At 46.7% G+C, this 27,663-nt stretch overlaps 5 protein-coding genes across 7 annotated transcripts; 3 read left to right on the top strand and 2 right to left on the bottom strand.

Moving 5' to 3' along the window:
- Positions 1 to 1,785: 1,785 nt before the first annotated feature.
- On the top strand, positions 1,786 to 6,317 carry LOC101753394 (phosphatidylinositol-glycan biosynthesis class F protein). Of its 2 annotated transcripts, none has more exons than XM_022823187.1 (10): positions 1,786 to 2,147; positions 2,714 to 2,998; positions 3,853 to 4,089; positions 4,171 to 4,236; positions 4,324 to 4,366; positions 4,580 to 4,634; positions 4,972 to 5,020; positions 5,206 to 5,288; positions 5,386 to 5,503; positions 5,925 to 6,317. In XM_022823187.1, the coding sequence occupies exons 3-10, from the start codon at positions 3,946 to 3,948 to the stop codon at positions 6,036 to 6,038; spliced, it is 672 nt and encodes a 223-aa protein (XP_022678922.1). In that variant the 5' UTR covers positions 1,786 to 2,147; positions 2,714 to 2,998; positions 3,853 to 3,945; the 3' UTR covers positions 6,039 to 6,317. The 2 variants fall into 2 exon arrangements, with proteins under 2 accessions (XP_022678922.1, XP_022678923.1); XM_022823188.1 differs by having other exon boundaries at positions 1,791 to 2,147; positions 5,206 to 5,273.
- Positions 6,318 to 6,342: 25 nt separating this feature from the next.
- On the bottom strand, positions 6,343 to 10,033 carry LOC101754598 (protein MLO). The gene is made up of 13 exons (XM_004985808.4): positions 9,450 to 10,033; positions 9,253 to 9,310; positions 8,768 to 8,997; positions 8,553 to 8,669; positions 8,354 to 8,414; positions 8,183 to 8,268; positions 8,009 to 8,083; positions 7,824 to 7,912; positions 7,693 to 7,742; positions 7,557 to 7,597; positions 7,222 to 7,431; positions 6,984 to 7,112; positions 6,343 to 6,901 (listed from the first exon to the last, which is right to left on the bottom strand). The coding sequence occupies exons 1-13, from the start codon at positions 9,570 to 9,572 to the stop codon at positions 6,509 to 6,511; spliced, it is 1,662 nt and encodes a 553-aa protein (XP_004985865.1). The 5' UTR covers positions 9,573 to 10,033; the 3' UTR covers positions 6,343 to 6,508.
- A 2,152-nt stretch (positions 10,034 to 12,185) lies between these two features.
- On the top strand, positions 12,186 to 14,362 carry LOC105915202 (protein PIN-LIKES 5). The gene is made up of 8 exons (XM_012849178.1): positions 12,186 to 12,191; positions 12,311 to 12,370; positions 12,478 to 12,633; positions 12,714 to 12,793; positions 12,880 to 13,004; positions 13,092 to 13,213; positions 13,299 to 13,371; positions 14,124 to 14,362. Exons 1-8 carry the CDS (start codon positions 12,186 to 12,188, stop codon positions 14,360 to 14,362), a joined length of 861 nt encoding a protein of 286 aa, XP_012704632.1.
- A 329-nt stretch (positions 14,363 to 14,691) lies between these two features.
- LOC101752997 (exosome complex exonuclease RRP44 homolog A) lies at positions 14,692 to 22,195 on the bottom strand. 2 transcript variants are annotated; one of them, XM_004985803.4, is made up of 24 exons: positions 21,993 to 22,195; positions 21,769 to 21,909; positions 21,518 to 21,675; positions 20,607 to 20,662; positions 20,401 to 20,523; positions 20,175 to 20,305; positions 19,844 to 20,084; positions 19,598 to 19,760; positions 19,268 to 19,508; positions 18,994 to 19,150; positions 18,846 to 18,914; positions 17,996 to 18,121; positions 17,818 to 17,870; positions 17,228 to 17,334; positions 17,055 to 17,109; positions 16,869 to 16,968; positions 16,678 to 16,789; positions 16,373 to 16,493; positions 16,220 to 16,279; positions 16,033 to 16,138; positions 15,639 to 15,734; positions 15,479 to 15,560; positions 15,238 to 15,303; positions 14,692 to 15,144 (listed from the first exon to the last, which is right to left on the bottom strand). In XM_004985803.4, exons 1-24 carry the CDS (start codon positions 22,044 to 22,046, stop codon positions 14,949 to 14,951), a joined length of 2,814 nt encoding a protein of 937 aa, XP_004985860.1. In that variant the 5' UTR covers positions 22,047 to 22,195; the 3' UTR covers positions 14,692 to 14,948. The 2 variants fall into 2 exon arrangements, with proteins under 2 accessions (XP_004985860.1, XP_022679009.1); XM_022823274.1 differs by having other exon boundaries at positions 19,598 to 19,757.
- Positions 22,196 to 24,065: 1,870 nt separating this feature from the next.
- LOC101752582 (glyceraldehyde-3-phosphate dehydrogenase B, chloroplastic) lies at positions 24,066 to 27,177 on the top strand. The gene is made up of 8 exons (XM_004985802.4): positions 24,066 to 24,338; positions 24,414 to 24,524; positions 25,146 to 25,307; positions 25,411 to 25,578; positions 25,666 to 25,826; positions 25,963 to 26,024; positions 26,138 to 26,594; positions 26,686 to 27,177. Exons 1-8 carry the CDS (start codon positions 24,261 to 24,263, stop codon positions 26,822 to 26,824), a joined length of 1,338 nt encoding a protein of 445 aa, XP_004985859.1. The 5' UTR covers positions 24,066 to 24,260; the 3' UTR covers positions 26,825 to 27,177.
- The last annotated feature ends 486 nt before the right edge of the window (positions 27,178 to 27,663 follow it).

Here is a 27,663-nt window from a genome sequence, read left to right as displayed (position 1 = left end):
CCCTCGGCTTGGTGCGGCTGGTCGTGGCGAGCGGGGGGGGGGAGGTGGATGGTGGCTCAATGGCGGCATGGGGAGGCAGCTCTAGTGAGGTCTCTGCAAGTTCGGATCGATCAAGAACGCGAAGCGCACGCACGAACCTGGATAGGGACGCCCTAGACCTGTCGCACCGGCTCCTCCGACCATGTCCACATCGTGGCCTCCTCGTGTGCGGCGGAGAAGAGGAAGTCGGCGGGCAGATATCATGGCGTCCCCTCTCACGAAGCCGGCGGCAGACTGGAAGACTTACAAAAGGGAAGGAAGCGATGCGACGGCGTGCCGGCAGGCAGATCTCGTGGCATCCCCTCTCGCGAAGCCGACGGTGGACTGGAAGACTCACGGAAGGGAAGGAGGGGATGCCACAGGGAATTTTTAGCAAAAATGACAACTCCTCTACCAAGGATCGTGGGTTTATTATCAATGCCCTGCTGGCCTGGGGAGCTCGCCCCCGTCGGCCCCGGGTACCGGCCGCACTGCCAGGGGACTCCCTCCCTCAAATCCCTCCTCCAATCGCCGCCCCTGCCTCGCCTCCCGCTGGCGCCCTGCCTCCAGTGCCTCCTTTGCCGAGGTGAGGAAGGGAGAGGACCTCCCTTCACACTCTCCTCCTCCCCCTCTCCACAGTCGCGACGGGGGCACGTGCACGAGGGGCGGCGACAACAGCAGAGGTGACGTGCCCAGGGTAGGAGGAAGGTGCGGCGTGGGGAGCAGAGGGGATCGGCCAGCCTCCCCGTTGAGGCTTGGGGCAAAAGTTGGACCCGAGCTCCCCTCTCTTTAAAATTTGGACTGCGGGTTGATTATCAAAAAGTTGAGGGACTTTTTTGCAAAATAATCATCACGGTTGGAAGAAACATCCGCTCCGCTCTTTAATATTAGGTATAGATATAGATTTTAAATAGGTATAAGATTCATTCTATCGTATTGGTTTGGAGTTATAATATGGATCTTACAGTTTGCTCAATGGACGTTATTCAGTTTTTCCTTTTTTGAGACTCTTTGTTTGTTGGACAAAATTTGTTTGCGAATTGACGAAGCCTTTCCGGCGACAAGTTGCTACGCTGGCTTTGCCACTCCAGGAAGAGAGAAGGAAACCGTTGGATTCTGCGGACGGTGGATGAGGGAAGTCAGAGGATCTGCATCCGACCCAAACCGGCCGCGGCCGCATCCCAGCGAAGACCGGCCGGCGGCCGTAGTCGAGAGGACGCCGCCACTGCCCATGGGCGGAGGCACAGTGATGCCTGGGTATTCCCAGGAATATCCAACTTTTTTACAAAACATCAAGTATACTTCAAATTATACACATGTACATGTAGTTCTGAACTTAAATCCTCGGCCCAACAACTATCCCAGGCCCCTCTTGCATCGCCTCCTCCCTAACCAGGCCGGCCCACTCACCCAAAAGACACCAGTCGGTCCACCAAAGGAGCACCAGAACCCCCTGACGCCTCTCCTTCCGTCCGCTCGGCGCTCGCTCGGCTCGAGTCTGACGGCGGAAATCGAATCCCATCCGGCCAGGGGCGGACCCACTGTTGTGCCTGGGTATTCCCGGGCATACCCAACATTTTTTGGAAATTTTTTAGTAGTTTTTATAGGTATATATATATGTATAATATAGTTTAGGTGTTAAAATTGATATTCACAGCTATTTTGGACTCCAATTCGCGTCCAAACCAAACCGGCCCGCAGGTCACCCCCGGCCAGCCAGCCCATCAGCCCATCTAGCCACTGATCCCCCCTACCACCGCACTCAACCGGTCACCCCATGTCCCGAGCTCCTGTCTCCTGACCTACCGCTACCGCCGCCAGGCACAGCCGCACGACGGGGCACGGCGCACGCACGCCTGGCCAGACGCCGCTCCACCCCCGCGGGCCGCGGCTCCCCGCTCCCCGCTCCCGTGCTCCGGCGCCGCCTCGCGCCCCCCGGCCGCCCGCCGCCTCCAGATCCCTCGTCCCTCCACGGCTCCACCCGGGCGGCGCACCAGTGCCGGTGCACAGACTGCCGCGGCGCCGTCCCGCCAGGCGCCCGCCCCCCCTCGGCCCCTCCCCGGCTCCCCCCTCCCCACCAGGACTGCCTGCTGCCCCCGGCCGGCCGGCCCCCACCGCGACTCCGCGAGGTAATCAAAATTGACTGCTCATTGCTCAATCTGACAATCTGTGTACATTGACTGCTCAATGTATCAAAATTGCTAGTGGATGCATTTCAATCTCACACAGTTGACATGAAGAAGTCAAAAATGACATTTGGTTTAGAAAAATAAGCACAACAAACATGATCTTGTGTACAGACTTCTCAAATTTGTGCTAGTGTTACCTGTAGCAACTGCTACCGTAGAGAGAGTGTTTTCAATAATGAATCATGTGAAGAACAAGTTGAGAAATAGGATGGGAGATCAGTACTTGAATGATTGTTTGGTAACCTTTATTGAGCGTCAGTTCTTTTTGCAAGTCAAAGATAATGACATCATCAATCGGTATCAAGCAATGAGGGATCGGAAAGTTAAAATTAAATTGTAATTTTCTTCTAATGTTTTATAATCACAATTTGTTATGGAATACATTTAGTTTGAACTATATGTATGTTTTATTTATTTCCTTGTGAACTTTTTATGTTGTTCGTCTAAATACCCTACTCTGAAATCCTGGATCCGCCACTGCATCCGGCCATCCCCCATCACGGCAGTCCCAATCGGCGAGCGGCGGTGAGCGGTCGGTGGGAGGGGCCGAGGGGGAGGCCTTGGCTGGCGGGAGGGAGGAAGCCGTGGCCGCGCCGCCGCAGCAGGCCAGGCGCGCCGGCCAGGGCAGAGGCGCCAGGCGCCCAGGCCAGCAGGTAGCAGGCCAGCCGCGAGGGCCGAGGGGGCAGGGGCTGAGGGGCGGCCGGCCGGCGGCGGCAGGCCAGCGGGCAGCAGGTCCAGGGCGCCACCGCGCCAGGCATTCAGCGGCGGCTAGCAGCATTTAGCATCAAGAGGTGAGCACTCAGCACTGCTCATTGCCACATCCGACCTAGTCTCTGTAGGGTAGAAAATTAGAAATAAAATTGATGTTCTTCATAGTTCATAATCATAGAATCATAGTGACAGTGTATGCTATATGTGCTTTCTGTTTCTGTTATTCTGTAAATTGACGAGATTTCAAAATGAAAAAGAATTCAATTGATTTGAAGACTTTGCATGGCTGCATTTACTCCTATAGATAACTTTGCTAGTTGGGATAAAGACAAGTTGGTTAACCTGCACAGTTCTATCCTAATGATTTCTCAAGCACAGAGATGAACCATCTTCCATCTGCTCTTAAACTCTTTCTTACTGATGTCCGTAGAGATGAAAGGTTCAGAAAAGTGAGAAACCTTGCTGAGCTTTCAATTATGCTTGTGTAACACAAATATGCACAATAGATATGATGTTGTTTACAAGCTTCTCAAATTGGTGCTAGTACTTCCAGTAGCAACAGCTAGTGTTGAGAGAATCTTTTCTGCCATGAATTATGTGAAGAATAAATTGAGAAACAAGATGGGGGGTCAATACTTGAACGATTGTTTGGTCACATTTATTGAGCGTGAGTTCTTTTTGAAAGTTAAGGAATGTGATATCATAAACCGCTTTCAATCCATGAAGGAATGCAAAGTTAAAGCTACTCTTCCAAGCTATGAAGGAACAGAAACAGCAAGTTAGAGCTACTTTGTAATTTCCATTATGTATTTTGTACTTTGTTTCATCATTATCTGAGTTGAACAACTTGTACCTTTATTTCTTTGATCATTGGTATTGACGTGTTGTGATTTTTTTTTACTGTTCGCCTGGACTTTTTTTTTGTATGAGACAGGAATACCCAACTCTAGAATCCTGGCTCTGCCACTGCCACACTGCCGCTTCGCCCTCAGCGCGCCTGCCCGCAACCTCCCGAGCGTACCCCGCCATGCGTGCCGAGGCCACCCAGATCAGTGCCTTCACCACGGCAGCAGCGCATGCGCTCTGCTTCGCTGGGCTCGCTGTCGCCCATTCACTCGCTGGCCGCGGCATTCTTGTCTCTGACCCTGCGCTCGCCCTCCGCCTCCTCGTGGTATTTGCACTCCCCTTCCCGTCCGTTCGCCTCACCACGCCCTCTTCTGATCCGAACTGAGCATTTTTCTCGTTCACTTAGGTATGTGAAGCGCCTGTTGTCATCGCAGTGTTTAGCTACCTCCGGCGTGACCCCAGAAGCTGCTCGGTACGGCGCGCGTGCATCCTGTTTGATCAATTGCCTCTTTAAATTTTTGGTTCAGTGATGTGGTGATTGGGTTCTCTTTACTTTCAGTTTTTCAAGGCTGCTGCGAGAGGATTGATTGGCTTGCCCGTTGGTTAGCTCTACATCTTGACTTTGGTTGCACTTTTACATTGAGAATGATAGAGCTCTTGTGATAGTATGTTGCTGTATGAATATGGAGCCTGTAATGAACAGCTCCATGCTTGAGATCTGAACCCTGTTAGTTATAAGTTATCCAATCTGTTTATTTTCCCTTTTTTTCATTTCTTTGATCTTACTGTACACTCTCCCCTTTTTTCCATGCCAGGAGCATTTCTTAATGCATTTGGAGCCATAGTTCTTGGTGCACCTGTTGGAATCAAGTAAGTCTAGATTCAGGAAGGAGTTAGCCTATCTTTTTACTTGATCCGTAGGAATCATGACTAGGATTGGTGTCTGCAGTGTTTTGCTCTATAACTGTATCTTGCATAGCTTGCTGATTGGTTTTGTAATTTCACATAGTCCTTTCCTCCTTCTTTCCCTTTTTGGCCTTGAGCCATGCACGTGTACATATTCTTTCTTTATAAATCAAAAATTTCAGTAGGGGGCTCCCCTGCTGTTTGTCTAAAAAAAAACTGTATCTTGCATCGGATCAACACCATGACATTTCAATTTACAGGTACTAACAGTTCCTTGCTTGATTAAATTGTGCATTTGTAGATACTGGACGGTTACTATTTATTGGTCACTTCTCATGTCCCTTTTCACGGTAAGTGCCATTTTCGTTATTAACTTGTACTAAACTGAGGACTTGGCACTCGAGCACAACGAGATTGCCACTGGAGAATTAGTAATGTCTTGTGCTGATACTCCTGTACTCAAAAGTTTACCACTTTGTATTTACTAAATAACTGCAGCAATCGAGGCAGGGAAGCTAATTTTATTACCTTTCAGTTTGTTCCTGCAGCATGTGTCTTTGGAACATCCAAGATTGATTGGCAGAATGTGCTTTCTCACTCCATGTATGTTCTTGACTAGTAAGCTGTATGGGTTCATCCAGTGGAGATATTTCTTTCGATCCGTATTATCCAGCAACTGTGGCATGATAGTTCCTTGTGTCTTTTTACATGTCAGTTATTTCACGCCAACTGATATTGAGAATTACATGATCTCTGCACCTTGTCATGGAGCTGTGCTAGGTGCATGGCTCGGTGCTTGGCCTATGCCCCTCGACTGGGAGAGACCTTGGCAGGTAAAGATACCATCTTTTAAATCTCAAGCAGCATGCTGCCAATTCCTAGGCATGGGAATGCTAGATAATATTGATATGTTTGTGCACATTTAGTGGTTAAGCATGGCTACAGACAATAAAAGAGGAGCAGTACCTGCCCCAATTTGTATATTCCCGTGGGAATTGGGTGATTTGTGATCCCCATTTCCTGACTGATTTTTTTTTAGAGCTGCAACTTGAAGTTCATTGGTACGCCTGATGTGCTGTTGTGTGTTTCTGCTTTTGAGTCACTCAATATTGTGATGCCTTTTTTTTGGTCTCCTATACTTAATCACGGATCTTACTTTTAGTGAATTTATTTTCGCATACTTGCATTGATGATAATTTGTTTGCTGGGCCTTATGGTTGATTGCTACTATTCTGTTTCCTTGATCTTTCTCAGGAATGGCCAATCTGTGTCACTTATGGTGCAGTTGCTGGGCATTTGGTTGGAATGGTGGTGTCATGGGTCTTAATAGCTGTTCACAAGAGAAGCGGTCGTGCAAAAGCTGATTAGATGATGAGTGCTGCCGTGCTTTCTTTTTTCCTCTCTTTTCCTGGTTAGACACGACTTATCCAGATTCCTGTAGTGTACAACTGTTCTTCCCACAAAGATTTTTTTTTAATTAGCTTTCTTGTTATAGTGTGAGTACCGATGGCTTTCAATAGCTTCATCCAAGTTCACATTGTTAGCTCCTTCAGCTAGCCTTTTTTGCTGATGTACATTATTTTCTTGAATGTAATGATAAGGATGCTGTTTAGCTTTTTCTATAGAGAAGAGGGAAAATGTTGTGAATTGCTTCTTTGCATCATTGCATGCATGTTTCTTCAGAGGGGATCTGTTGCACGAAGTTACTCACTTTATTACATGTATATTATTTTTTAATAAACAAACCTTCCCTAACGTGTTAATATTTCCTCCTATGCTTTGCTAATTGCTATACAAAAGAAAAGACAAAAAAAACATGCTACACAAAATTCGTTCAGTCACCGCTGGATGCTGAACGAAAAATCAGCATCGGCGATATCGATGTCCACGGCGGTGGACGAGGCCGCCCGCCTCCTCTCAGGGTCTAGCCTGTGCATCCGGTGCTGGTCGGTCACCGGGTACATGTCCCCGAGCTCCTGCCCCCTCCCCGGCGAGGTCGGGGCGCTCTCGGGATCCTCCGACCTTCCCCTGTACTTTTGGAGCAGGTGCACCGGCGAGCTGCCCCCGCCCGGCGACGTCGGCCTGCTATGGCTCGGCGTCGTGTCGGTGCTCATCAACCCCTCGAACCCAGCCTCCCGTTGCTTCACCTTGTCCTTGGCCGCCTTGCGCCATTTCATCACCGCCTTCGCCGTCTGCTCCTCGAAGATTGTCTTTTTCATGTGCGAGCCCATCTGCACGCACGAGGTTGGATTTGGATGTGATTCTTTCAAAGAGTTCGTGGAGATCGTACAGATGATTATTTTTAAATTTTACCTGTGTGACAAGTGCGTAGAGAGGGAAGGTGATGTAGCTGCAGAGGACCTGGAGACCCAACCCCACTGAAACTTTCATGATGCCCAGTCCCAAATTTTCGTGGTAGCAAGTTTTCAAGCCTGGGGTGAGCTGCGCGAGCAACGGCCAAAGAAGTTAGCCTTTGCAAGGCCATTCTACGATTAATGGATGAAGAAACACTGGTGACCTAGAGGACCTAGGCCAAACGGAAGTCACCTACCAGTGTCCAGATGAAATGTGCCATCTGGAATGCATTCTGGAAGAGCGTCAGGTGTATGAGGAACAGGACCCATTTAGGCCGGTTGAACCAGAAGAACCTGTCGCTTGGCTCCACAATAGGCGCCCCCTTGATCACGGTCGCCTTGTCCTGTATCTCCTTGGCCATCTCCATGATGACAATCTCTAGTTTGGTTCCAACTAACAAGAGGATCTGAAAACAACGGCATGTTCGTTTGTATTCAATAACAATTCCAATTGGCTCTTCGTTGATGTCGAGAGAGAGGAAGGGTTTTTTTTTTTACTAAAAAGAAAAAACAGAGAGGAAGACACACTTACAACGAGTGGGACGAAAGAGATCCAAATAAGCGTGCCGAATCCTGCGCATAGGAGCAAATGTTTTAGCAAAACGATGGTGATTACAAGACAAACCCAGAGCCTGTGGTTGAGCAGCTAGGAATGAGAAGTACTGTACCTTGGACATCCATGAAGAGTATGAAGATGGCGACAAACCACAGCGGGAGGCTGCAAAACCCAGCCAAATGTGTCAAGGTGCATGCTGGTAGCTGAAAAAACTAGGCAGAGTTAGCTTAGAAAGAGACGAACCTGATGCCAACGACGACTTTGAAGTCGTCCTCCAACGACCGCTTGATGTACTTTTGGAAATCGAACTTAGCATTGGGCGACAGATGAGCCTGCGTAGGACGAATAAAATAAATAACGTGGTCAACTCTAGCAATTGGGAGAATTTTTCTAAAAAAACAAGTTGCAATGGGGGAGAAGTTCAGTACATTAATGAAGCCTTGGCGCATGGTCAGGTAATCCACCTTGGTCACCGAAGCAAAGAACTGCCTGAAGAATGCCACCTGGCACATAGAATATTCAGATAACGTAGGTTAGTTTGAAACGCTAAAACAGACTGCAAGAACTAACGATCCAGAGCCCAGATGCGTGATCAGACTCACCATCCATCTGACTCCAGGTGTGCTGGAGACGCCCAGGTGCCGCTTCACGAACGATGTCTGGTTTGTGAATCGGAATCTTGAAGGATCTGCAAGAACCTCATCACGTGTAAGCTTCACTCTGCTCTTGCATGCCTCAGGAGGAAGATGCATCAACACAGAGATGGTTCTTACCGTTTGCGAACTGGTACTCCAGTGAGCTGGTCTCTGATTCCCATCTCTTCCATCTCCTCATCTACACGAGAGAACATGAAAAGGATGTCATTAATATCATATCAGTAATCGGCTTCCCCTTTTCTTTTCCTGAAAGAAATGGGCACACTGAACTAGTAGCAATTAACATCATCCTATGACCTATCAATGATTGGCTTACTTTCAGACGCGCTAAAGCCATGGTAGCTACGCTGTAAACGACATGGAACACCGCTAGCACAAAGATGAAAATATGCAGCTGGTGGACGCCGGTCGTGGAGATCAGGGACACCTTGCCCTGCGGGTAACAAGCAGCAGAAGAAGAAACGTTATTGATTTCATGACTTCCATGGTCATTGCACCGGGCAGCGTCTTGCTTTGCAACGTTGGCCTCACTTTTTCCTTGCAGTAGTCTTCCCCAACCGCGCCGGCCAAGAACCTACGATGGTTGACCTCTTCTCCAGGGTACCACAGGAGCCTCCGGCGGCGGTCACCGCCGCTTTCGCCGTCGTCCTTGGGTTTGCACGGTAGCATGACGCTGCCTGCCTTGGTAGGGATGCATATCTTGGAGATGGGCGTTTGCCCCACGGCGAGGAGCAGGGAGATGAACCCCATCAGCATCAGCTCTGCAGGCGACCGAGCAAAGAGAAAGAAAAAAAAGAATCAGCAAGAGCTTATCAAAGATTCCAGCACGAACTAAACTAAGATTGCGTGCTTTGATTAAACTGAATTTTATCGTGAGAACTTGTAAAGTCTTTGTTTATGCGCAGGCACTGCTTCCAAGTCAGATTTGGAAAAGGTAGAATATAACGAATTCTTTTGTTAAAGATTATTAAAGCTCAAATGATGTGCAACAAAAAGGTGTTGATGGAGTAGGCGACCTGCTTTGATCTTCTCGAGCGCCTCCCGCATAGCCTTCTTCTGCCGCGTGTGGAACCACTGCATGCAGATGGGAGCAATTCTCAGCAAACAGACGCACAGAAATCAAAGCTCAGCTCAGCTGCTGCTTGTTCTTAGCACGCACACGCGCCAAACCCAAACGAAACGAATGATCGATCAGCAGGCAAGGGGCACGTACGTGTCCGAGCTTGTGGAGGCCGTGCTCCATGGCGACGGAGAGGAGCACGATGACGGCGCACACGAGGGCCACCGCCCACGTCGGCGTCTCCGGCAGCTCCCTATCGCCCGGGGCCCCCGCCATCTTCTCTTCTCGCTAGCTAGTTCCCTGAGCAGACCAACCACCGAGCTCGAGCAGCTCGAGCCGAGCTGGGGGACGCCGGGCCCGCGCGCCCGCCTCGTCCTCGTCGCGGACTCGCGGTTGTATACGCAACGCAAGCCGCGTGGCGAGAGAGCGGAGCAACCGAAAGAGTGGGAGCTGCAGGCACCAGGTCGCGGCGTTTTTATCAGCGCCGCGCCGCTACCTGGCGGCGGCCTCGTCAAAGCGCGTGGCCGGCCGGCCAGCCAGAGCGGAGGGGGGATGCGATGCGATTGCGAGCCCGGGTGATGGTGTGATTGGCTTCGGTCCCGCGATTTTGGCTCGGGGGCACCGCAGGAAGCGGTGTTTTGTAGCGGGGTGACGCTAAGCGGGTGGTTGGCTCGGCTGTGGCCAGGCCTGGCCGAGCACGCGAGCTTTATTATCGAGTGCTCGGCCGGCCGGCCGCCCCCCTCCCCCTTGCTTGCGCGCTTTCTTGTTGCGGCGACCAGCAGCTAGCGAGACAAAAAGAAAAGATTGGCGTGAGAATAGCAAGGGCCACCAGGACGCCAACGTAGACGGGGTAAAAGGGCGAATTGTGTTGTTAGCGGAGAGGAGGGTGAGGCGATGGCAACAGCCGACAGACGGCGTTGTTCATGTGATAGACAAATCCACGTCTCCCGAAGAAAGCGTAGCACGTACTACCACGCAGCTGAGAAAAATAGCAGTAGCAGGACAAGAACCCGGACCCAACGCCCAACGGTAACTAAACAACATTTTCGGGTGGTCAGCTTCGTTACGACGTCTCACATCGCCGCCGTTGACTATAGGCTCAGCGCTGTGCAGCTAGCAGACTGTTGGAGATAAGATAAGGAAGCTACCTCTACCTGCGTTCTGGTAGAACGAACGAACGAACGGACGGATCGGCGCGAGATCATCAGCGAAGGGAACGAAACAGAAACAGTCACCACCACCCAAAACTAACCGATGGCTAGCAATTAATGCGATGTGAATTGCAATCTCCTTCGCCGGAGACGACGGAGTTTCCTCGGATCCGGTCGTCGCCGACGCGTGCGAGTGTGTGCGAAACCGCCAGGACCACGCCGCCGGCGAGCTTCCGACCGATTCCATGCGCGCATTCATGAGTACGACGGCGAGCCTGCACTTGTACAACGGCGGATCGATCGGGGGCGAGCGAGTCAATGTGGCAACATCGGATCACAGCTAGCTATGGCGACAATCTCTGTCTCTGGTCGACGTGCACGCGCGCGACTGTTTCTGAAGCAGCAGTGGACAGGAGGGCCAGTGGACTGATTCCGTGCGTCCGAGGAGTTGAATGCACCCGAGATATTTGGCAAGTCAAATGGCGAGCTAGGGACTGGACGCCTGCTGCGATGGCGTATCGCTCTCCGTGTCACTCTGAGCTTATCTCGTCTCTGAATTGAATCCTGTACTGTACGTGGCGTGCTGATTCGTGTGATGGGGAGAGGGAGAGCTATCCTCGCTCGTAAGTCGTAATGGCGAGCTAGGGACTGGACGCTTGCTGCGATGGCGAAGTCAGTCGGCACGGGTTCCTTTTGTACGTAACTGGGCTCATGGGCTGGGATACACGGGCTGATGTTAAAAGTTAAAAGGCCCTCGTGGGCTCGTAGGGGAAGTGTGGGCAAAGCATGGAGGGCCCATAAAAAAGGAACAATACAAAATTTGACTTACGATAGCATGGAGCCCGAATCGAATCTATTTAGAAAGAGATCTTTTATCTTATAGTAGCATACACCAGTCCCCTTACGAAACTTTCGTTATTAGGTTAGCCATACACTTCACATGTTTCTAACGATTCACATAGTATCATCAAATGATACAAGTCTTAGATAAGAATCTACAACGCACTAGAACGCTCTTGTTGACGATTCTTTACTCCCTAATCCTTATTTTAAATCTTGAAAGTTTTTAATAGTCCCCTACGATATTTTGAATCTAAATACCTAAATACTAAGAAAATTCTTTATTGCCAGCAATCTATGCTTCACAGTAGTATATATTTTGTATATCGAAGTCTTAGATAGGAAGGTAGAGTAAGCACGGATCCTTCACAAAAGGAAAAATTTATATGAAAAAAAGATCGATGGAACTTTCCAACAAACTCATTCCATAAGTAAATGATTGAATGGGATTCGCTTGGGCAACGAAATCAAGTGCTAGTCCCCTTTTCTTTTTTAGTGAATTAACTAATTCATTTCCTTTTTAGTTTTGGATTTTTGGAAAAAAAATTGATTTGATTTGGCATCATCTAACCCCATTGAAAAATAAAATTGGGTTTTCGGGGAAATTTTGGAAAAAACGATTAATAAAGAATTTAATTTTAAAAAAGTTCTTCCTATTTTGGATTATTTCTTTTTCAATAGGATGGATTTCATCTCTTTTTTGAGCAAACGGTCAAATATTCTCCTATTCCTTCTTATTTTAACTCATTGTATTCCATATGGAATAAGAGGGGAAGAAAAGCATTCCACGACCCCCTTACTTTTTTATTTATTTTTATTCGTTTTTTGAACCCAACCAAAGTTGATCGCATGGAAGCACGATGCATTTTGTGGGCTGACAAGTGCGACCTCACGCGTCATGGCTGTTGAGCAACGCCCGCCGTTTCTTCTGTGCCCATAGCCACTACTAAGCGGCTGCGCAGCAACTCCAGAATTTGTCTTCTTCCAGTTCTCTCTCCTGATCCTGGAGTTGCATGCATTCAGATCCTCGTCTCATTTCATTTCTTCCTGCAAAAATCATTGGGAGGACACAAGCACTGGAAGGTAAATTTCCTCTTTGATTGTTGCCAATTTTTTCAGTGTCATACTGCGTTTCTTTCAGGGGATTATGAAAAATGGGGTTCTGAATGTTTGCTGCATGTTTCTGTCAGGCAAAATCTGAGGCTGCCAAGATGAGGTTCTGGTCTCTGCTCATCGTGGCATGGCTGCCAGTTCTGCAGGTCCTCCTCGTAGGATTGCTCGGAGCTCTTCTCGCATCCCATCGTTTTAACGTTCTCACATCTGATGCTCGAAGGAACATCAATAAGGTAACGCCAAATGAGCACGCCGTACCTTAGTTGGATGATACGCTGAAACTGAATGTTCTTCTCGTTGCGTTTGTCTGCAGATTGTTTATATCGTCTTCGTTCCATCGCTCGTCTTCTCTAGCTTGGCGAGCACTGTCACTCTCAAGGACATCATCTCCTGGTTAGAATCCACTTCCACTACCTTTACGCAGTAGTTCGATGATAGTTTGGGGTTTGATTGGTCGTTGCTGAACTTGATGGGTTAAGGTGGTTCATGCCAGTGAACATGGGCATCATATTTCTTTTTGGAGCAGTTCTAGGATGGGTGTCTGTCAAAGCCTTCAGACCTAGAGAACATCTTCAGGGGCTCGTCATTGCTTCTTGCTCGTCAGGCAAGATGTATAGTGATCACAGAGAAACGAAAAGGTTCCTAGAATTTTCCTTCTCAGTTTTTATGTTCTTTGCCTGCTCAATTTCAGGTAACTGGGGCACTATTCCGTTAATGATTGTTCCAGCAATTTGCAACGAGGAGGGTAGTCCCTTTGGGGACGCCAATACCTGCAACTTGCTTGGTCTCTCCTATGTCTCGTTATCAATGGCGGTAAGGTCATGATCTCTTCGTCACCTCCCCTCCAAGACCAGGAACGGTTAGTTTGGATTCAGAATGTTAGCTGTTCTTCACGCAGCTCGGAAGTTTCTACATATGGACGCACAGCTACAGTGTCATGAAGAGATCTGCTAAAATGTACAAGGCAAAATGTAAGAATCACGCTCAGACTGACACGAGCAAAGAACATTTCGGACAAGATGCAACTGGTGATTATATGGCTTTTCTCCCCCCTGACTTCTGAAAATTGTTCCGACGATGTTGGAAGCAACTCGGTAGGTGCATTGTTTCATTTCCCTAATGTAAACAAGTGATGTACAAACTCTAATTATTCTCTGAATTTGGTTGGCAGATTAGTTCTCCATTGTCTCCAAATAATGTTAGAGCTAGCTTCTTGAGAAGAGCGAATGATCTGTTGGTAGGAATACTGAAAGAACTGTGGTCACCGCCAAGTATAGCAGCGGTATGACTTGCTTTCACTATCACGCTACTACAGAAACTGAACATTAGAATTCAAAACTAACTGGTATCATTGCATTGTGTAACATAATTTTGGTAGCTCGTGGGATTCATTGTCGGTGCAGGACAATATGAAGTCACTTGTTACGGAAGAAGGTTCTCCTCTTCGGGTAATCCAAGATTCAACCAAATTACTAGGGTAAGTTCAACCATCAGCATCACTTAGTTTACAGATGTTCTTGATGAACACCTGCTGATTTTAAAACAAAAATCATGTGCTCAATTGGATGTCATTGAAACTTCTCCACAGAGACGCAACAATTCCATGCACTGTGCTGATCCTCAATGAAATCTAACGAAAGGTACTGCTCGCTGCCATAAGCCCATAACCACATGTGATATACCCATGCCTTCTAAGTTTACATTTGCAATGCTGGGCTATCAGGGATAGGCAAGACGATGATCGAACCTATTATGGTGATATCCATCATTGTCATACGCTACATCATCCTCCCTGCTTGCGGCATCGGTATCGTCACCGTAGCCACCAAGCTTGGGGTCCTACCAAGATCTCCCCTGTACCGCTATGTGCTCCTGCTGCAGTCCACAGTTCCTCCAGCCATGAGCATTGGTAATGCAAATTCCGCTCCTGTTGTCTGTATTAGAAATGCCCCAGTATCTTGAGCGCAGATGCGCCTCTCAGGTGAACAACCCATTTCTTTCTCCAACGCAGGCACAATAGCTCAGCTGTTTGATGTGGGGGAAGAGGAGTGCTCTATCATCTTCTTGTGGACGCACCTGGTTGCCGCCCTTGCTCTTACCCTTTGGTCGACGGTGTTCATGTCGCTCGTACTGTGAACCTCCAGTACTGAATCCAGCATGATGGATACGATGACAGACACAAATGAGGGGCACGAAATGTATCAGCGCCATGGTAAACATCAGCAAGATTTGGCCATGCAAAATAAATGTTTGCTTTCCATGTAAATGAATGCAGTGCTACCAAACAATTCTTCCACATGAACATTACAACAGCTCTTTCACATTAACAGAGTGTAGCACTGTATAATTCTCAGCTGCGAGTACCGTTCAGAAACCAAATTCCCATGTACAGAGAAAAACTATCCATATTCCAATTTGATAGTACAAAACCCTGACCATGAGGCTAGTATTACAAATCGTAAATCACCAATGTTGAATTAAAGAATGGGCTGGAGAACAAAGAGGTGTAAGGCTGAGAACACTAATGTTACAGTTCAGCTGTACATTTTCAAATGAGGGTGAGTTGCAGCTTTGGGCGGTGAGGCTGAGGCTCAACTACTTCCATATGAATCCTAACAGTTTGCAGGACAGCATAACTGATGTTTGTTCCAGGCTTGGTTACCCTCTGGTGCACCTCATCAACTACCCAGTCGCCACCCTTGTCTCCTTTAGGAGTAAGGTGGATGGGCCCTTCTATGCCAAACCTGATAAAGAAAAGGTGCAAAACAACAAATGCATAACATTGAGTTCAACTACGGTGAAGGTTGGAGTAATTAGAGAGAGTGAGAGAAGCATACTTTGGGACGAAAACTATGAAACCATTTGCCTTGACCTTTACTATCCTAGCTTCAGTATCAGTTGGCCTGCACGGTAAAGAGTTCAGCAGTCAAAACTCAGAAAACAATTATGTACACAGTCCTCAAAGGCTTGAACAGACTTGAAGCCATTATTTCCCACCCCTATCTTCATCGCAATTTCACATATTATCTACTTCTAACCTACCACAGACTTATCTAATTTACAATCAAGATTATGTACCTTGTCCTGAAATATATGAGGGTGTGGAGTTCAACTGATGCTCTGCTTGCCATCTGGGCATTTCGATGTCTGTAATTCAAGTCTGGCATGATAGCAATATCAGCACCAAACAGCAAACTTCGTAAAAATAAATGCACAACTATTGAATTTGATTTCTTACTGTCAGCGATGCCTGTAAGTTGTGGACCATCCTGAAAGATTGGTGGGAGCTTTGCAATTTCTAGAGCTGCAGCTAGCAACCTATGAACAACAACATCTGCAACAAAAGGTATAAATTTACTGTCTTGCGACACTTCTATAGGCTACAGACAAAATTTGCATGATCAACTATGTTATCAAGTACTATGTTATTTTTTAACCTCAGTTTATTTTTTATCCATATATAATAAACCACAACAGGGGTTTCCCCTATTGTATTTCACTAAAAAAACTATGTTGTCAAGTACCATAGGCTGTATACTACAGATTTCATGTAAAGGTGTGCTAGACCATCGCTACCTATCAAATCTAATGTTATTTTCATGCATCAGTGCATCTAAGGATGGAAAACAAACCTGCATATCTGCGAATAGGAGAAGTGAAATGAGTGTAAAGAGAAGCTGCAAGCCCATAATGGTAATACTCAGAAAAGGTCAAATCTCCACTGCAAAAATAAACGGCCTGTGTGTTGCAACAGGGGAAGTTAAATGGATTGTTTGGGATCAGTAAATTAGAATAGGGACTTCAGTTCAGTTACCTTACCTGTGTCATGCATCTAGTTGCCAAAATTCTAATAAGCTTATTGAAGTATGGGTCATTGCTCTGCATGTCATGCAGTAATAAAGGGTTAACATAGAGTTTATTATCATCTAGAATGAAGCATCCAGAGAGTAAAATAATACAGCTCAGTCTCACCTTTGCATTGTCAAGTGATTCAGCTAATGCCTTTGAGGATGACACGTCCAGATTTAGGCCAATAGAAGAGGCAGTACGGAGTAATGGCTCAAGCATCTCCTTTGTTGGGCTAGGATGACGCCTGTTACCAACAGAAAGAAAATTTGCAGGATTAGAAAAGGTCAGGAAGTAAAACTAGTAAAGTTATTGTTCCAAAACTGGTGGATATTTCCAAGGGCTTTTCCAACAAGTTGCATGTATCTTTGGATGTGCATAATCTTAACCTGATCTGGAGTGACAAGATCAAAAATTGAAAGAATGTGTACCTTAGTAAAGAACATAGGGGGAAGTGCTTCAAAATCTTCTCAGCAACAGAAATATTTGCAGCCAACATAAACTCTTCAATCATTTGATTTGCCTCGCGGATTTGATAAATTCCTACAATTCGATGTAACTAAGTACTTTATGGGTGCAAATTCTGAAATATAACACCAATAAGCTTTACAGAGCTTCGTACCTATGTCAAGAGGGTCATGAGTTTCACTATCGATCTCAAATTTTACTTCTGCAGAAGCAAGAGTCAGAGCCCCTCTGTCACAACGTCGCTGTCGCATGATCTACATAAGCAACAAAACATAAATTTACTAGATGGTAACAGACATACACCCAATAAAGTATGATAAGACTAAATACAATAGCTGACCTTTGCCAATGAATTTAAGTTCCGCAAGTCTACAGTTAGTGGATCAACTAAACGGCTGAAAAATATATTAAAGGAAAGCAATCAAGTTCACTGATGCTTGACTTATTAGACCAACTTAGAGTTTGAATTTTCATGTATAGTAATGTTCTGAGAAGTTGCAATGTAGAAGGCACCTGTCATCCATTCTTGCCTGGGCTTCCACATAAGACATTGCAGCACAAGATTTGATAACACTCTTTGTATATCTCGTGGATATGATATCAGCATCAGGAGTCATTTCCTGTTAACATAATGTTTCAAATACCAATTCAACAATATGTAAGTATCAGTACAGTTCTTTAAATGCCAGAAGACCTCCTCATATAGCAGAATGATACTATGAGGGAAGGTGATTCTACTTATACATCATGGCTCAGGATGGGGCAGCAAGCAGAACAAGTAATATTGTATCATAAAACCAAGGTAAAGGCACCAAAGTTGGCCCAAATCAACGTAAGGCACACAAATTTGCAATAAGTGAAATGTGAAGCATTCGGGGAAAACATGAAAGGTGTTTGCAAAATCATTCAGTGGTCTCTAAGATATTATTGACAACCTGAGTTCATAGGGCTCAGAAGAGGGCATTGTGGACATATGCTCCATATATAATAAACATGTTATAGATAAAAGAAAACAGAAAAGGTAACACCGACTGAAATATCATATGCAATGCACATGTAATAAGTCGGAATCAAAAAAACAAAATGTCATAAACTAGACTTACCCAAATGACAGAGAATGCCAGCCTTTCAACATCAGCACGAAGTGAGCAAACATCTGGAAATCGAAATAAAAGAATACATTAGCCAATTCAGGTACTACAAATTGACATTTTTTCTTCAATTTAAATAGCAATATTTCATGTTTAGTTAATTCAGTATGCAATAAGGAGAATCCCACACCTTCAGTCAGGGGCTTTGGAAGCATATCAATCCGCTGCCCAACAAGATAAACAGATGTGCCCCTTTGCGCAGCTTCCTCATCAAGAGGGGTACCAGGGTGAACAAAATTAGTAACATCAGCGATATCTGGTCAGCCCATGTCAAGAAATGCATTACGTGTATCAGTAGCACAGAGTAAATGAACATGACAAGTTGCCTATTGATACAAAGATATTGTGACCCGAGGCCAGAAGTAAATTGGTCCAGATAACAAATTCAAGCACCACAGGTGCAACATAGATGATCACATATTGTGCCATAGCCTGTTTGAAACCACTTTCAATATGTAAATTTAATTCATTTTTATGTCATTATGGATTCTATATGTCATGGAAGATGGGCAGTCCAATTTAAAACAGGTAGTGCCCAATCAGATGAAGCAAAAGGATTGAATCTAACACGTAGAAGATAAAAGTTATCAAGAAAAAGGGTTCCTAAATTCTAGATTGAATTTACAACAAGCAGAGACCATAATGAATTAAGTTAAAACCTCCTACATAACACTTCTTTTCCAATATGACACAACCTCGTGCAGCATATGCTGCATGTTTAGGGCAATAACACTGCATTCTTTGCTTATCAACCAATTCCATTTAATACTAAGAGTCAATTCTATGTGATACATGCAGAGCCAAGTAGAATGGTAGATGCTAAAGGGCCTAGTCACAATTTGCAAAAATAAAACCACCATCAACTAAAAGAAAGTTAAATAGACTAACTCAAGGATCACCAAGGAAGAAAACACATGATAAACTTGCTCCTACATTTGAACTAGATAGAAGAATTTACTGCAGAAATTGATAAAGGATACGGACTCCAACTTCAAAATTCCCATTTGGAAGTAGGGTGCAATGCAGTGCATCATCAATATCTCGACAACCTATACAGGAGTTGAAGCGTAAGGGCTTGACCCAGCTACATAAAATAGCAATAGACTGCAGGTATCCTGAATAAATTACCTGGTGGGTCCACACTAAAGACTCTCACGTGGCGCAAGTCTTGTCTATTAGGATTAGCCAAATCTTCTTGTGATAATGTCCATGGTAATGGTGGCAAACAAGCAAGGACTTGTGTAGAGAAAGGCCTCGTGTTGATATCATTCTCTATTAAGACAACCTGCTTCATGCATAAACATCGCTTAGCATGTAACCATCAAGAATATGCTCTTGCACGCAACTTTTTTAAGATAGTTGCAACTGCACTTGATGCAACTGTAAATTTAAGTATCCTTGCCTCTGTTTCAGTTTCTTTGTCACCAATATCTCCAATGGTTCGTACGTAGTGACCTGATGGATATCGAGACAAAACACCCCATGAATCAACCGCAACAACAATTCTTTTGTTCACGAGATTTTCAAGCTGCCTTGTTTGAATTCGGATTTTAGGAATTCTTCTATCTTTTGAAACAAATAAAGCATGAGCAACGCCTCCACTACCAGCAGGCATGGGCATTGGCTGCAAGGATCCACAGTACCTGCAGAACACCAGGACCTTATCATGCTATCTCAAGATCGGGCATATATATCAAAATTAGAAATCTCATCAGAACTTTTAGAAACTTACGAATTCCAATTTCGCTTGATTATACCAACAACACGTCCAACTGGACGACTAGAGACAGAAGGAGCTGATGATCCAACTGATGATTGTGTGGAACTGGCATTCCGAGGAGCATCATCAGCACTATTAGGAACCAGATGGACATCTTCTTCTTCTTCTTCTTCTTCTGAAAAAGAAAGCAAGATTCACCAAATAAAAAAAATAAAATGAGATGTGCTTCATCTTGTTCTTTCAGCACAGAAAAAATACCGTCATCGTCTGCTATAAATGACTTTGACTCATGCCATTGATCTTGTGGCAAGAGCTCAACAGCAACTATATCACCATCAAAGGCCCTGTTCATATTTGAGCGGCCACGGATAACAATCTCATCGCCAATGCTCTCACTTCCCACGTAAGCTTCAAATGGATTGTAACGATTAACTCGAAGCTTTCCTTGATGGTAGATTCCACAGCGCAGACCAGATGTAATTTCTGACATTGGTTTATGCTGCAATAATACCAAGCAAAGCAAACAGAGGGGTACATGTCACTCTACAACATATATGTGATCAACAAAACTACTGTGTAGTTAGCATACCTCACTGTAGATTACTTTCCTCTTGGATGGTCTATGATCTTCTACATCTTCCATGGTAACATCCCCGCTAGTTGGAACAACCACCAAATCAAGCAAACCAGGCTGCGCAAGCGATCTTACATATGACTCAACTGGAACAAGAAATATATAATTGAGGCTGCGGCTACATAAAATCATTTCTTCAGTACTTAAAAAATCTATAAATTAGTTGTAGTGTGCAATCCACCTGTCTCAGCATTAAGGCCTTCTTCAATAGCTTTCCTTTTGTTATCCCTGTCATTTGTAATCAGCAGAACCTTCACACTCTCACCAAGATGGCTTTGGTACCAATGAGCAGCAACACGAATTGCTGAATTGGAAAACAATCAGTATCTGAAAATACACACTACTGTCCTATATATGATAGACATAACCAGGTTAACAAAACTATACCTCTGTCATTACGATCATTAGAACTTTCCCCAACCATGTCTTTGACATAAGTATCCCTGTTTTTTTGAGTAAATGAGAAACTCATAATGGCAGGGGAAAGAGAAGGTTGACACCATGATGCAAGTTTTGATATAAGCAGGTTACAAGATTTACATGGTTACACAAATAGAAGCTGAAATGCGTGCATTTAGATTTCAAAATTGTCAAATTGATAGGCAATTAGATCCTAAAAAATATTGAGAATATCAATCAATCGTTGCTGTTTTTTACTGCCAACATACATCACTGTGATTGACCTAGTTCTGTAGAAAGAGAAGTATATCGTGCACTTCATCCACTTCTATTTCCCTTCGAAAGAGGCAATGTAAGGAAGAGCCTACACTTGTAACAGACTGAGACACACAGTGACAATTTTGCATTATGAAAGCTGTATTTACAGATAGCAATGTAATTATTCCCAGGAAACTTAACAAGTAATTATGCAGTCATGGTGCCTGCATAAAGACATTTCATCAATACAATCATGCTGAAACTGTGAAAAATGGGGTTCAATACTCATGCTGCGCGTAAAAGGAGCATGTGGCTTGAAGCAAACATCATTTGAACAAAGTCTTTTAAAGAAAGCATCAATTTCACCTAATTTAAGGAATTTGTTCTAACAAAATGTGACCACGAGAGCATCAATTTCACCTAATTTAAGGAATTCGTCAACACTAACTCTAACAAAATGTGACCACGGTATCTGATGGCACGACTGCATCAGTCACCTTAGCTTAACCCTTGAGTTTTTCTAGATGTATCCAATGCTAGCAACTCGAATATATTTATATAACTACTCCAGTAGCTTTATGAGCAATATTCAATTGCCTACGAATTTGAACTGATGACACCATGGTCGAATACAACCCCACCTGTGCTGCTCGTTGGCGAAAACGTAGAACCTCCGTGCTTTGTTGGTACATAGTGCCTTGATCCTGTTGAACACCGCAAGGTTCTTATTCTTCACCTCGTCCAGGACCACCGACAGCAGGACGACATCCTCAATCGCCGGGTTCTCCAGCAAATCGATCTGCCGCAACATCTCAACTCATCATTCCTCCGAGCCTTCAACCCTATACCCAACACAGAGGTTAAGCAGGAGACTGAGGAACGCTCAGGCTACCTGGTGGAGCACGACGTTGGTGTCGACGACGAGGATGGCGGCCGCGTCGGCAACGAGTTTGCGCTCCGCGGCCGCGTCGCAGGCGGAGCAGGGGACGAAACCGCAGTAGATGTCGTCGCGGAGGTAGTGCTCCCTGACGACCTGCGGAGAGGGGGGCAACGGCGTCAGGTAGGGTTTGGAGCGACCTCGCGTGGTGGTGGTGTTGCTGACTGCTGAGTACTGACCTTTTGGATGCGGCCTTGCTTCGTCTTCTTCACGAATGACTTGCTCTGCAGCATGGTGGAAAGCGACGGCGTGCCGCGAGGCGGCGGCGAGGAGACTGGAGGAGACGTGTACCAGCCGGCGGCGAGGTGGAGGCGGAGGCGGCGGCGGCGAGGGGTGTCGGGGTTTAATTGGGTTTGGTACTTTGGTGGGTGCGCGTTGGGTCGGTTGCGTCAGATTTGGTTCCGACCCGTCCGAGTCCCCCGTCCGGAAGGCCCCAAGGCTGGACTCGTGAAACATCATCGAGCTAGGCGGCCCAATAGGCAATCTACCATTTTGCAGGTTTTTCCATAGAACACAAAAACAAATGGCCACTTCACCGTTTGATCCTAAAAAACATAGTCTTCCGAGTTTGGTTCGGTCAAAAAAAATCAGTTATGCAATTGAACCGGTGCGAACTAGCAGATTTTAGGGTGAACTAGTAGACCATGAACCGGTTTTATGTTGAACCCATGATTAGTTTGCATATTTTGCATATAATATAATGAGAAATGATAACTATTAAATTGATAAATAAAAAACCTGGTTCGATCGGTGAACCAATGAACAAGTTACATGACCAGTTCCTCTGGTCCGGCTTTTGGTTAGCGTTTTTTTTCTCATGCGCCAAATGTGAATTAAGAGTCTTTGCACTTGTCTACTCGATGGACATCTTGTAATAGATGGAATTTTGTATGTTTGTGTTCTTTTTTGTTTTGTAAGGATTTTATGGTTGTATTAAGTAGATTGTACTCATTTCAATGAGAAAAATGTAGGAATGGTTCTATATTTACCCAACAATGTCACTGAGGTTCCTGAATTATTAATATGCGTGTTTGCCCTAAACTTAGTAACTTACTAAGTGATTCACTTAAGGTTCAAATATGAATGATGTGTTGATCTGACTACTTAGCATCCATGTGGCATCCCTGTTATCCAACCTTTTTTTTTACAACTCATTGTTCATATTGCCCTTAGCCCATATGACAACCAAAGGAAAAATAAAAAATTCTATTATAAATTTGCAACCCGCATTTACTCCATTTCAATAAGCATCATAAAAGATCGTGATATAGTTGGCATAAGATAAAAGAGAGTATGCAAATATGATTTGTACATGGCGTGCAACGCAATGAGTTATCATAAATCAACAAAAACAAAATGAAAATGATTGGAAAACTATTTGAAGTTCTATGTGTTTCGTGTGATACTAGCTCACTTCAGATGTTTCCCTCTCTCCACCACTGTTGGCCAACATTCTACCTTAGCCTATATCGCTCTCTCATCATCCAATGTTAAGCGTTCTTCACACTAACTTGGTCACGGTGATAGGCCACCATAAAAAACCGGCCTCTGTTCTACAATTTTTGTGAACATTTTGATTGTACCTTAGCGATTGAGCATTGCTGCACTTACAGAGGGAATGGTACAAATAAAGATGAGTAATATGACTAGTGTTTCTCGTAATATCTCAATGTAGCCAGTCGCTCCAAACTTCTATGGGGAGTTGGGGAACATTTGAGATATAGAAGATGTAAGCGTGAAAGGGAAAAGAAGAAAAAAAAATCCCTCGTTGAAGAAAATGGGAATTCACGCAAAAAGAAGAAAACGGGAATTCGCGCAATTGACCCCAAAGAAAACAAATGCCTAGTAGGTGCCACCGAAAAAAGATGAATGACCACCACCAATGTGAGAAACCAACAACGTAGGGTGACGAACGATCACACAAACGAGTCCATCTTATAGCCTGTCCGCCATGCACAAATACCGATCACTCGATCAAACATATCTGCCCGTTAATAGTGGCCCCAAAAGCACGGATCACACAGGACACACAAAAAGGCCCGTCGCCCCCGATCAAAATGACAAAAAAGATCAGCCCCAAGCTTCATGTTCCCTCTCGCTGTGACCCACAGGCTCCGCTAGCACGCGGACAACAACTCGAACGGCAGGAACAGTGACGCACAGCGCCAGCCGCCAGGATATTTGCAGCTCTCCTACCGGCACCAGCACACACCACACATCGGATATCGCCCCCCGAACGGGTGGCTGCGGCGCATGCAATCGCCTTATCCTACGCCCGGCGCCCCCGAGGCCGCCCCGAGGCCACAAGCACAAAGAAGTGATCACGGCGCCACGACCCCCCGGCCGGCCGGCAGCACATAAATTGGGAGCACCACCGCCGGCTCAGTTTCGTCTGGCTGCCTTAGCATCGGCGCCATCCGGCAGCAGCTAGCTTAGAGCGCGACGACATGGCCACCCACGCAGCTCTTGCCGCGTCGCGCATCCCCACCAGCGCCCGGCTCAACAGCAGGGCCGCGTCCAGGCAGGTACGTGGTGATCGATGGACATTTTCCTTCTCTTTGTGATGATGAGAACGCTGGGTGACTAATGTGCGTGCGCAGAGGGTGGACTTCGCCGACTTCTCCGGGCTCAGGCCGGGATCATGCTCCGTCAGCACCGCCGCCAGGGAGGCGTCCTTCTACGACGTGCTCGGCGCGCAGCTCGTCGCCAAGGTACGTACCCGCAGCTAAGACAAATCATCACGTTTATGCATGTGCTTTGTAGCGTAAGGAAATCTAGCGCCTGTTTACTGAAAAAACATAGTGTACACAGATCATAGGTCAATAATTTATGTGCTTCGATCAGTTCTCTTGATGAAAAACGAACAAAGAGTAGATCCAAGCAAGGTAGTACGGACAGCTAGATTCATCATGCATATGCTAATCGTGTACGGTTAGCATGTACAGCTTACTTCTTTTTAGTTATAGATCGTGCGAGCACCTACCGCAGTATACATGATACCGTTATACTTTTAAGTTACTGTGGTATGATTGACAGTTTGATCTGTTCATTCGCTAAAGATTCACGTAGGAAATGTCGTGTCAGTGGATTAGCATATATAAAACCGTGGCCTTTAACAATAATCACATACAGACACACTTGTCATGCCAGTTGTACTAGTTAACCAACAGTTGGACAACAAACGATACTCTGGATTTTCACAATTTTAATTTACTACACCATCGTGCAGTCAAAATATTCCTCCCATTTCTGATTTGTGCAAAACTTGGCAATCATTCACCTGGCATGGACCCGACTGTACGTTCAGCTTTGTTGGTTAACCTGTGTGACAGGCCACCGGAGAGAACGCCGTGAGGGCGCCTGCTGAGGCGAAGCTCAAGGTGGCGATCAACGGGTTCGGCCGCATCGGCCGGAACTTCCTCCGGTGTTGGCACGGCCGTGAGGACTCCCCGCTCGATGTCGTCGTCGTCAACGACAGCGGAGGCGTCAGGAACGTACGTGACGCCAACTGAAGCCGCACCTGTGTTCTTCAGGCTCTCGCTCTTCCCACGTATTCTGATAGAAACTTGATGCGCGTTTGAATTGAATGAATTTCAGGCATCTCACCTCCTCAAGTACGACTCGATGCTCGGCACCTTCAAGGCCGACGTCAAGATCGTCGACGACACCACCATCAGCGTTGACGGCAAGCCCATCAAGGTCGTCTCCAGCAGGGACCCACTCAAGCTCCCATGGGCTGAGATGGGCATTGACATTGTCATCGAGGTACACAAGATCCCCAGCGTAAAACTGTCCATGCATGCTTCGGTTGCCTAGAAGGCGAAACTGACGGTGCGGAACTGCGTCGTGAAGGGTACCGGAGTGTTCGTCGACGGCCCCGGCGCCGGGAAGCACATCCAGGCCGGCGCGAAGAAGGTCATCATCACTGCTCCGGCGAAGGGCGCCGACATCCCGACCTATGTCGTCGGTGTCAACGAGGGCGACTACGACCACGGCGTGGCCGACATTATCAGGTAATCAAGCTTCAGTGTGCGCTTCAGCGCTGCTCTGCATCCTGATTCCTGCCGGTGCCGGCACATACGCTATGTCATTCAGGGGACCCTGTATCATCCTTAACATTCATCTGCATCAAAACTCTGTTGCTTGCAGCAATGCTTCCTGCACGACCAACTGCCTCGCCCCATTCGTCAAGGTCTTGGACGAAGAGTTCGGTGAGAACTTTTTTGCTTATTTCCTGTTCCTGACCACACAGTCTGATAAGTGCGCCCCACGAGTCAGACACTGTACACACTCATCTGACGAATGTTTTCGCGATGATGTGCAGGGATTGTGAAGGGAACCATGACGACGACACACTCATACACCGGCGACCAGCGGCTGCTGGACGCGTCCCACCGCGACCTGAGGAGGGCCCGTGCGGCGGCCCTGAACATCGTGCCGACGAGCACCGGCGCTGCCAAGGCCGTTGCCCTGGTGCTTCCCCAGCTGAAGGGCAAGCTGAACGGCATCGCGCTCCGCGTGCCGACCCCGAACGTGTCCGTGGTGGACCTGGTGATCAACACGGAGAAGAAGGGCATGACGGCCGACGACGTTAACGCGGCGTTCCGCAAGGCCGCCGCCGGCCCGCTCAAGGGCGTGCTGCAGGTCTGCGACGAGCCGCTCGTGTCCGTCGACTTCAGGTGCTCCGACGTGTCCTCCTCCATCGACTCCTCGCTCACCATGGTCATGGGCGACGACATGGTCAAGGTCGTCGCCTGGTACGACAACGAGTGGGGCTACAGGTACGTGCTTATCTGCATCTGCAACTGAAACTGCGCGTTGCGCACACTGACAGTATATTTGCTAACGCTCGCTGGGGTTGCGTGCGTGCAGCCAACGCGTGGTTGATTTGGCGCACCTGGTGGCGGCCAAGTGGCCGGGCGCGGCGGCGGCGGGCGGCAGCGGCGACCCTCTGGAGGACTTCTGCAAGGACAACCCCGAGACCGACGAGTGCAAGGTGTACGAGGCATAAGGCCGGCCCCGTTCTTGTAGGCCAGGGGCCGTGTTCGGTTCAGAAAACTGAAACGAAACCACGTACTACGACGTACATTACATTATTACGCTCGATCAGGGTGAGAAGGGGCAGAACAACTTTGTCGTGCTTGGGTTCACTGCCCGGTGTTCTTCTTCCATAGAGAATATACAGGGTTTGCCGAGAGAGACGATGCAGCAGAAATGGACCGATTTTCTGTAAGGTGTAATCCCTGAACTCGACCGTACAGGCTTCAGATTACGTTTTCAGTTGGGACTATTTTTCTTGTTTTCGTGGGGTGCGTTTGTGTTCATCATGATGACTTGATCTATAAAGATATCGTGTCACCATCAGCCCATGACCTCAATCTAGTGCCCCGCCGCTATTCTCATGTGGGGGTTAATCGCTTTGCTTGCAACCAGCATTCCCTGAAAAAGGTAAAACGGAATCTCAACGGTACCCGGACTGCGGCAATTTGAGCATGACGCAATCACAAAGTTTTCTCGTCAGAAAGCCGTAAACAGACGCATGATGCGACGCAAGGTTGCGTCGGCGCGGCGGTGCACCGATCGCGATCGCAGGTTCGTGCATGCAGACAGCGAAGCACGCTTTACATGTATGGTCGTGACCCTCGTTGCACTGCGCGGGTGAAAAGATTCGTCCCGTTCGTTTCAGCTTATTCAGCCGGCTTATCAGCCATCAAATAGTGTTTCCTCTCACAACAAATCAGCCGTTTCAGCTTTTTAACTATCTTTTTTTAGACGTCAGATGCACCGTACAGTTTTTCCCTGATCCCAACTCGATCAAAATAGATAAAGCCTCGCCAAAACGGAAAAAAA

This window comes from Setaria italica, chromosome IX (genome assembly GCF_000263155.2).
Source record: "Setaria italica strain Yugu1 chromosome IX, Setaria_italica_v2.0, whole genome shotgun sequence".
Taxonomy (NCBI): domain Eukaryota; kingdom Viridiplantae; phylum Streptophyta; class Magnoliopsida; order Poales; family Poaceae; genus Setaria; species Setaria italica.
Note: the sequence above shows the minus strand (reverse complement) of the source record. Positions and strands in the feature narration are given on the sequence as shown.

What these genes read in the sequence shown, in the direction of transcription:
- LOC101753394 (XM_022823187.1), top strand. Translation starts at nt 3,946, where the DNA reads ATGCGTGCCGAGGCCACCCAGATCAGTGCCTTCACCACGGCAGCAGCG. An exon ending in ATTGATTGGCTTGCCCGTTG is followed by an intron (nt 4,367 to 4,579) that starts GTTAGCTCTACA and finishes TTTCCATGCCAG; the next exon opens with GAGCATTTCTTAATGCATTT. An exon ending in TCCATGTATGTTCTTGACTA is followed by an intron (nt 5,289 to 5,385) that starts GTAAGCTGTATG and finishes TTTACATGTCAG; the next exon opens with TTATTTCACGCCAACTGATA.
- LOC101754598 (XM_004985808.4), bottom strand. Translation starts at nt 9,572, where the DNA reads ATGGCGGGGGCCCCGGGCGATAGGGAGCTGCCGGAGACGCCGACGTGG. An exon ending in CACCTGGAGTCAGATGGATG is followed by an intron (nt 8,084 to 8,182) that starts GTGAGTCTGATC and finishes TCTATGTGCCAG; the next exon opens with GTGGCATTCTTCAGGCAGTT. An exon ending in TCTACGCACTTGTCACACAG is followed by an intron (nt 6,902 to 6,983) that starts GTAAAATTTAAA and finishes TCGTGCGTGCAG; the next exon opens with ATGGGCTCGCACATGAAAAA.
- LOC105915202 (XM_012849178.1), top strand. An exon ending in CTCAAGGACATCATCTCCTG is followed by an intron (nt 12,794 to 12,879) that starts GTTAGAATCCAC and finishes TGATGGGTTAAG; the next exon opens with GTGGTTCATGCCAGTGAACA. An exon ending in CATTGCTTCTTGCTCGTCAG is followed by an intron (nt 13,005 to 13,091) that starts GCAAGATGTATA and finishes GCTCAATTTCAG; the next exon opens with GTAACTGGGGCACTATTCCG.
- LOC101752997 (XM_004985803.4), bottom strand. Translation starts at nt 22,046, where the DNA reads ATGCTGCAGAGCAAGTCATTCGTGAAGAAGACGAAGCAAGGCCGCATC. An exon ending in TCATGACCCTCTTGACATAG is followed by an intron (nt 16,790 to 16,868) that starts GTACGAAGCTCT and finishes ATCGAATTGTAG; the next exon opens with GAATTTATCAAATCCGCGAG. An exon ending in CTCATATATTTCAGGACAAG is followed by an intron (nt 15,304 to 15,478) that starts GTACATAATCTT and finishes TTTACCGTGCAG; the next exon opens with GCCAACTGATACTGAAGCTA.
- LOC101752582 (XM_004985802.4), top strand. Translation starts at nt 24,261, where the DNA reads ATGGCCACCCACGCAGCTCTTGCCGCGTCGCGCATCCCCACCAGCGCC. An exon ending in GGCGTGGCCGACATTATCAG is followed by an intron (nt 25,827 to 25,962) that starts GTAATCAAGCTT and finishes TGTTGCTTGCAG; the next exon opens with CAATGCTTCCTGCACGACCA. An exon ending in GGTCTTGGACGAAGAGTTCG is followed by an intron (nt 26,025 to 26,137) that starts GTGAGAACTTTT and finishes GATGATGTGCAG; the next exon opens with GGATTGTGAAGGGAACCATG.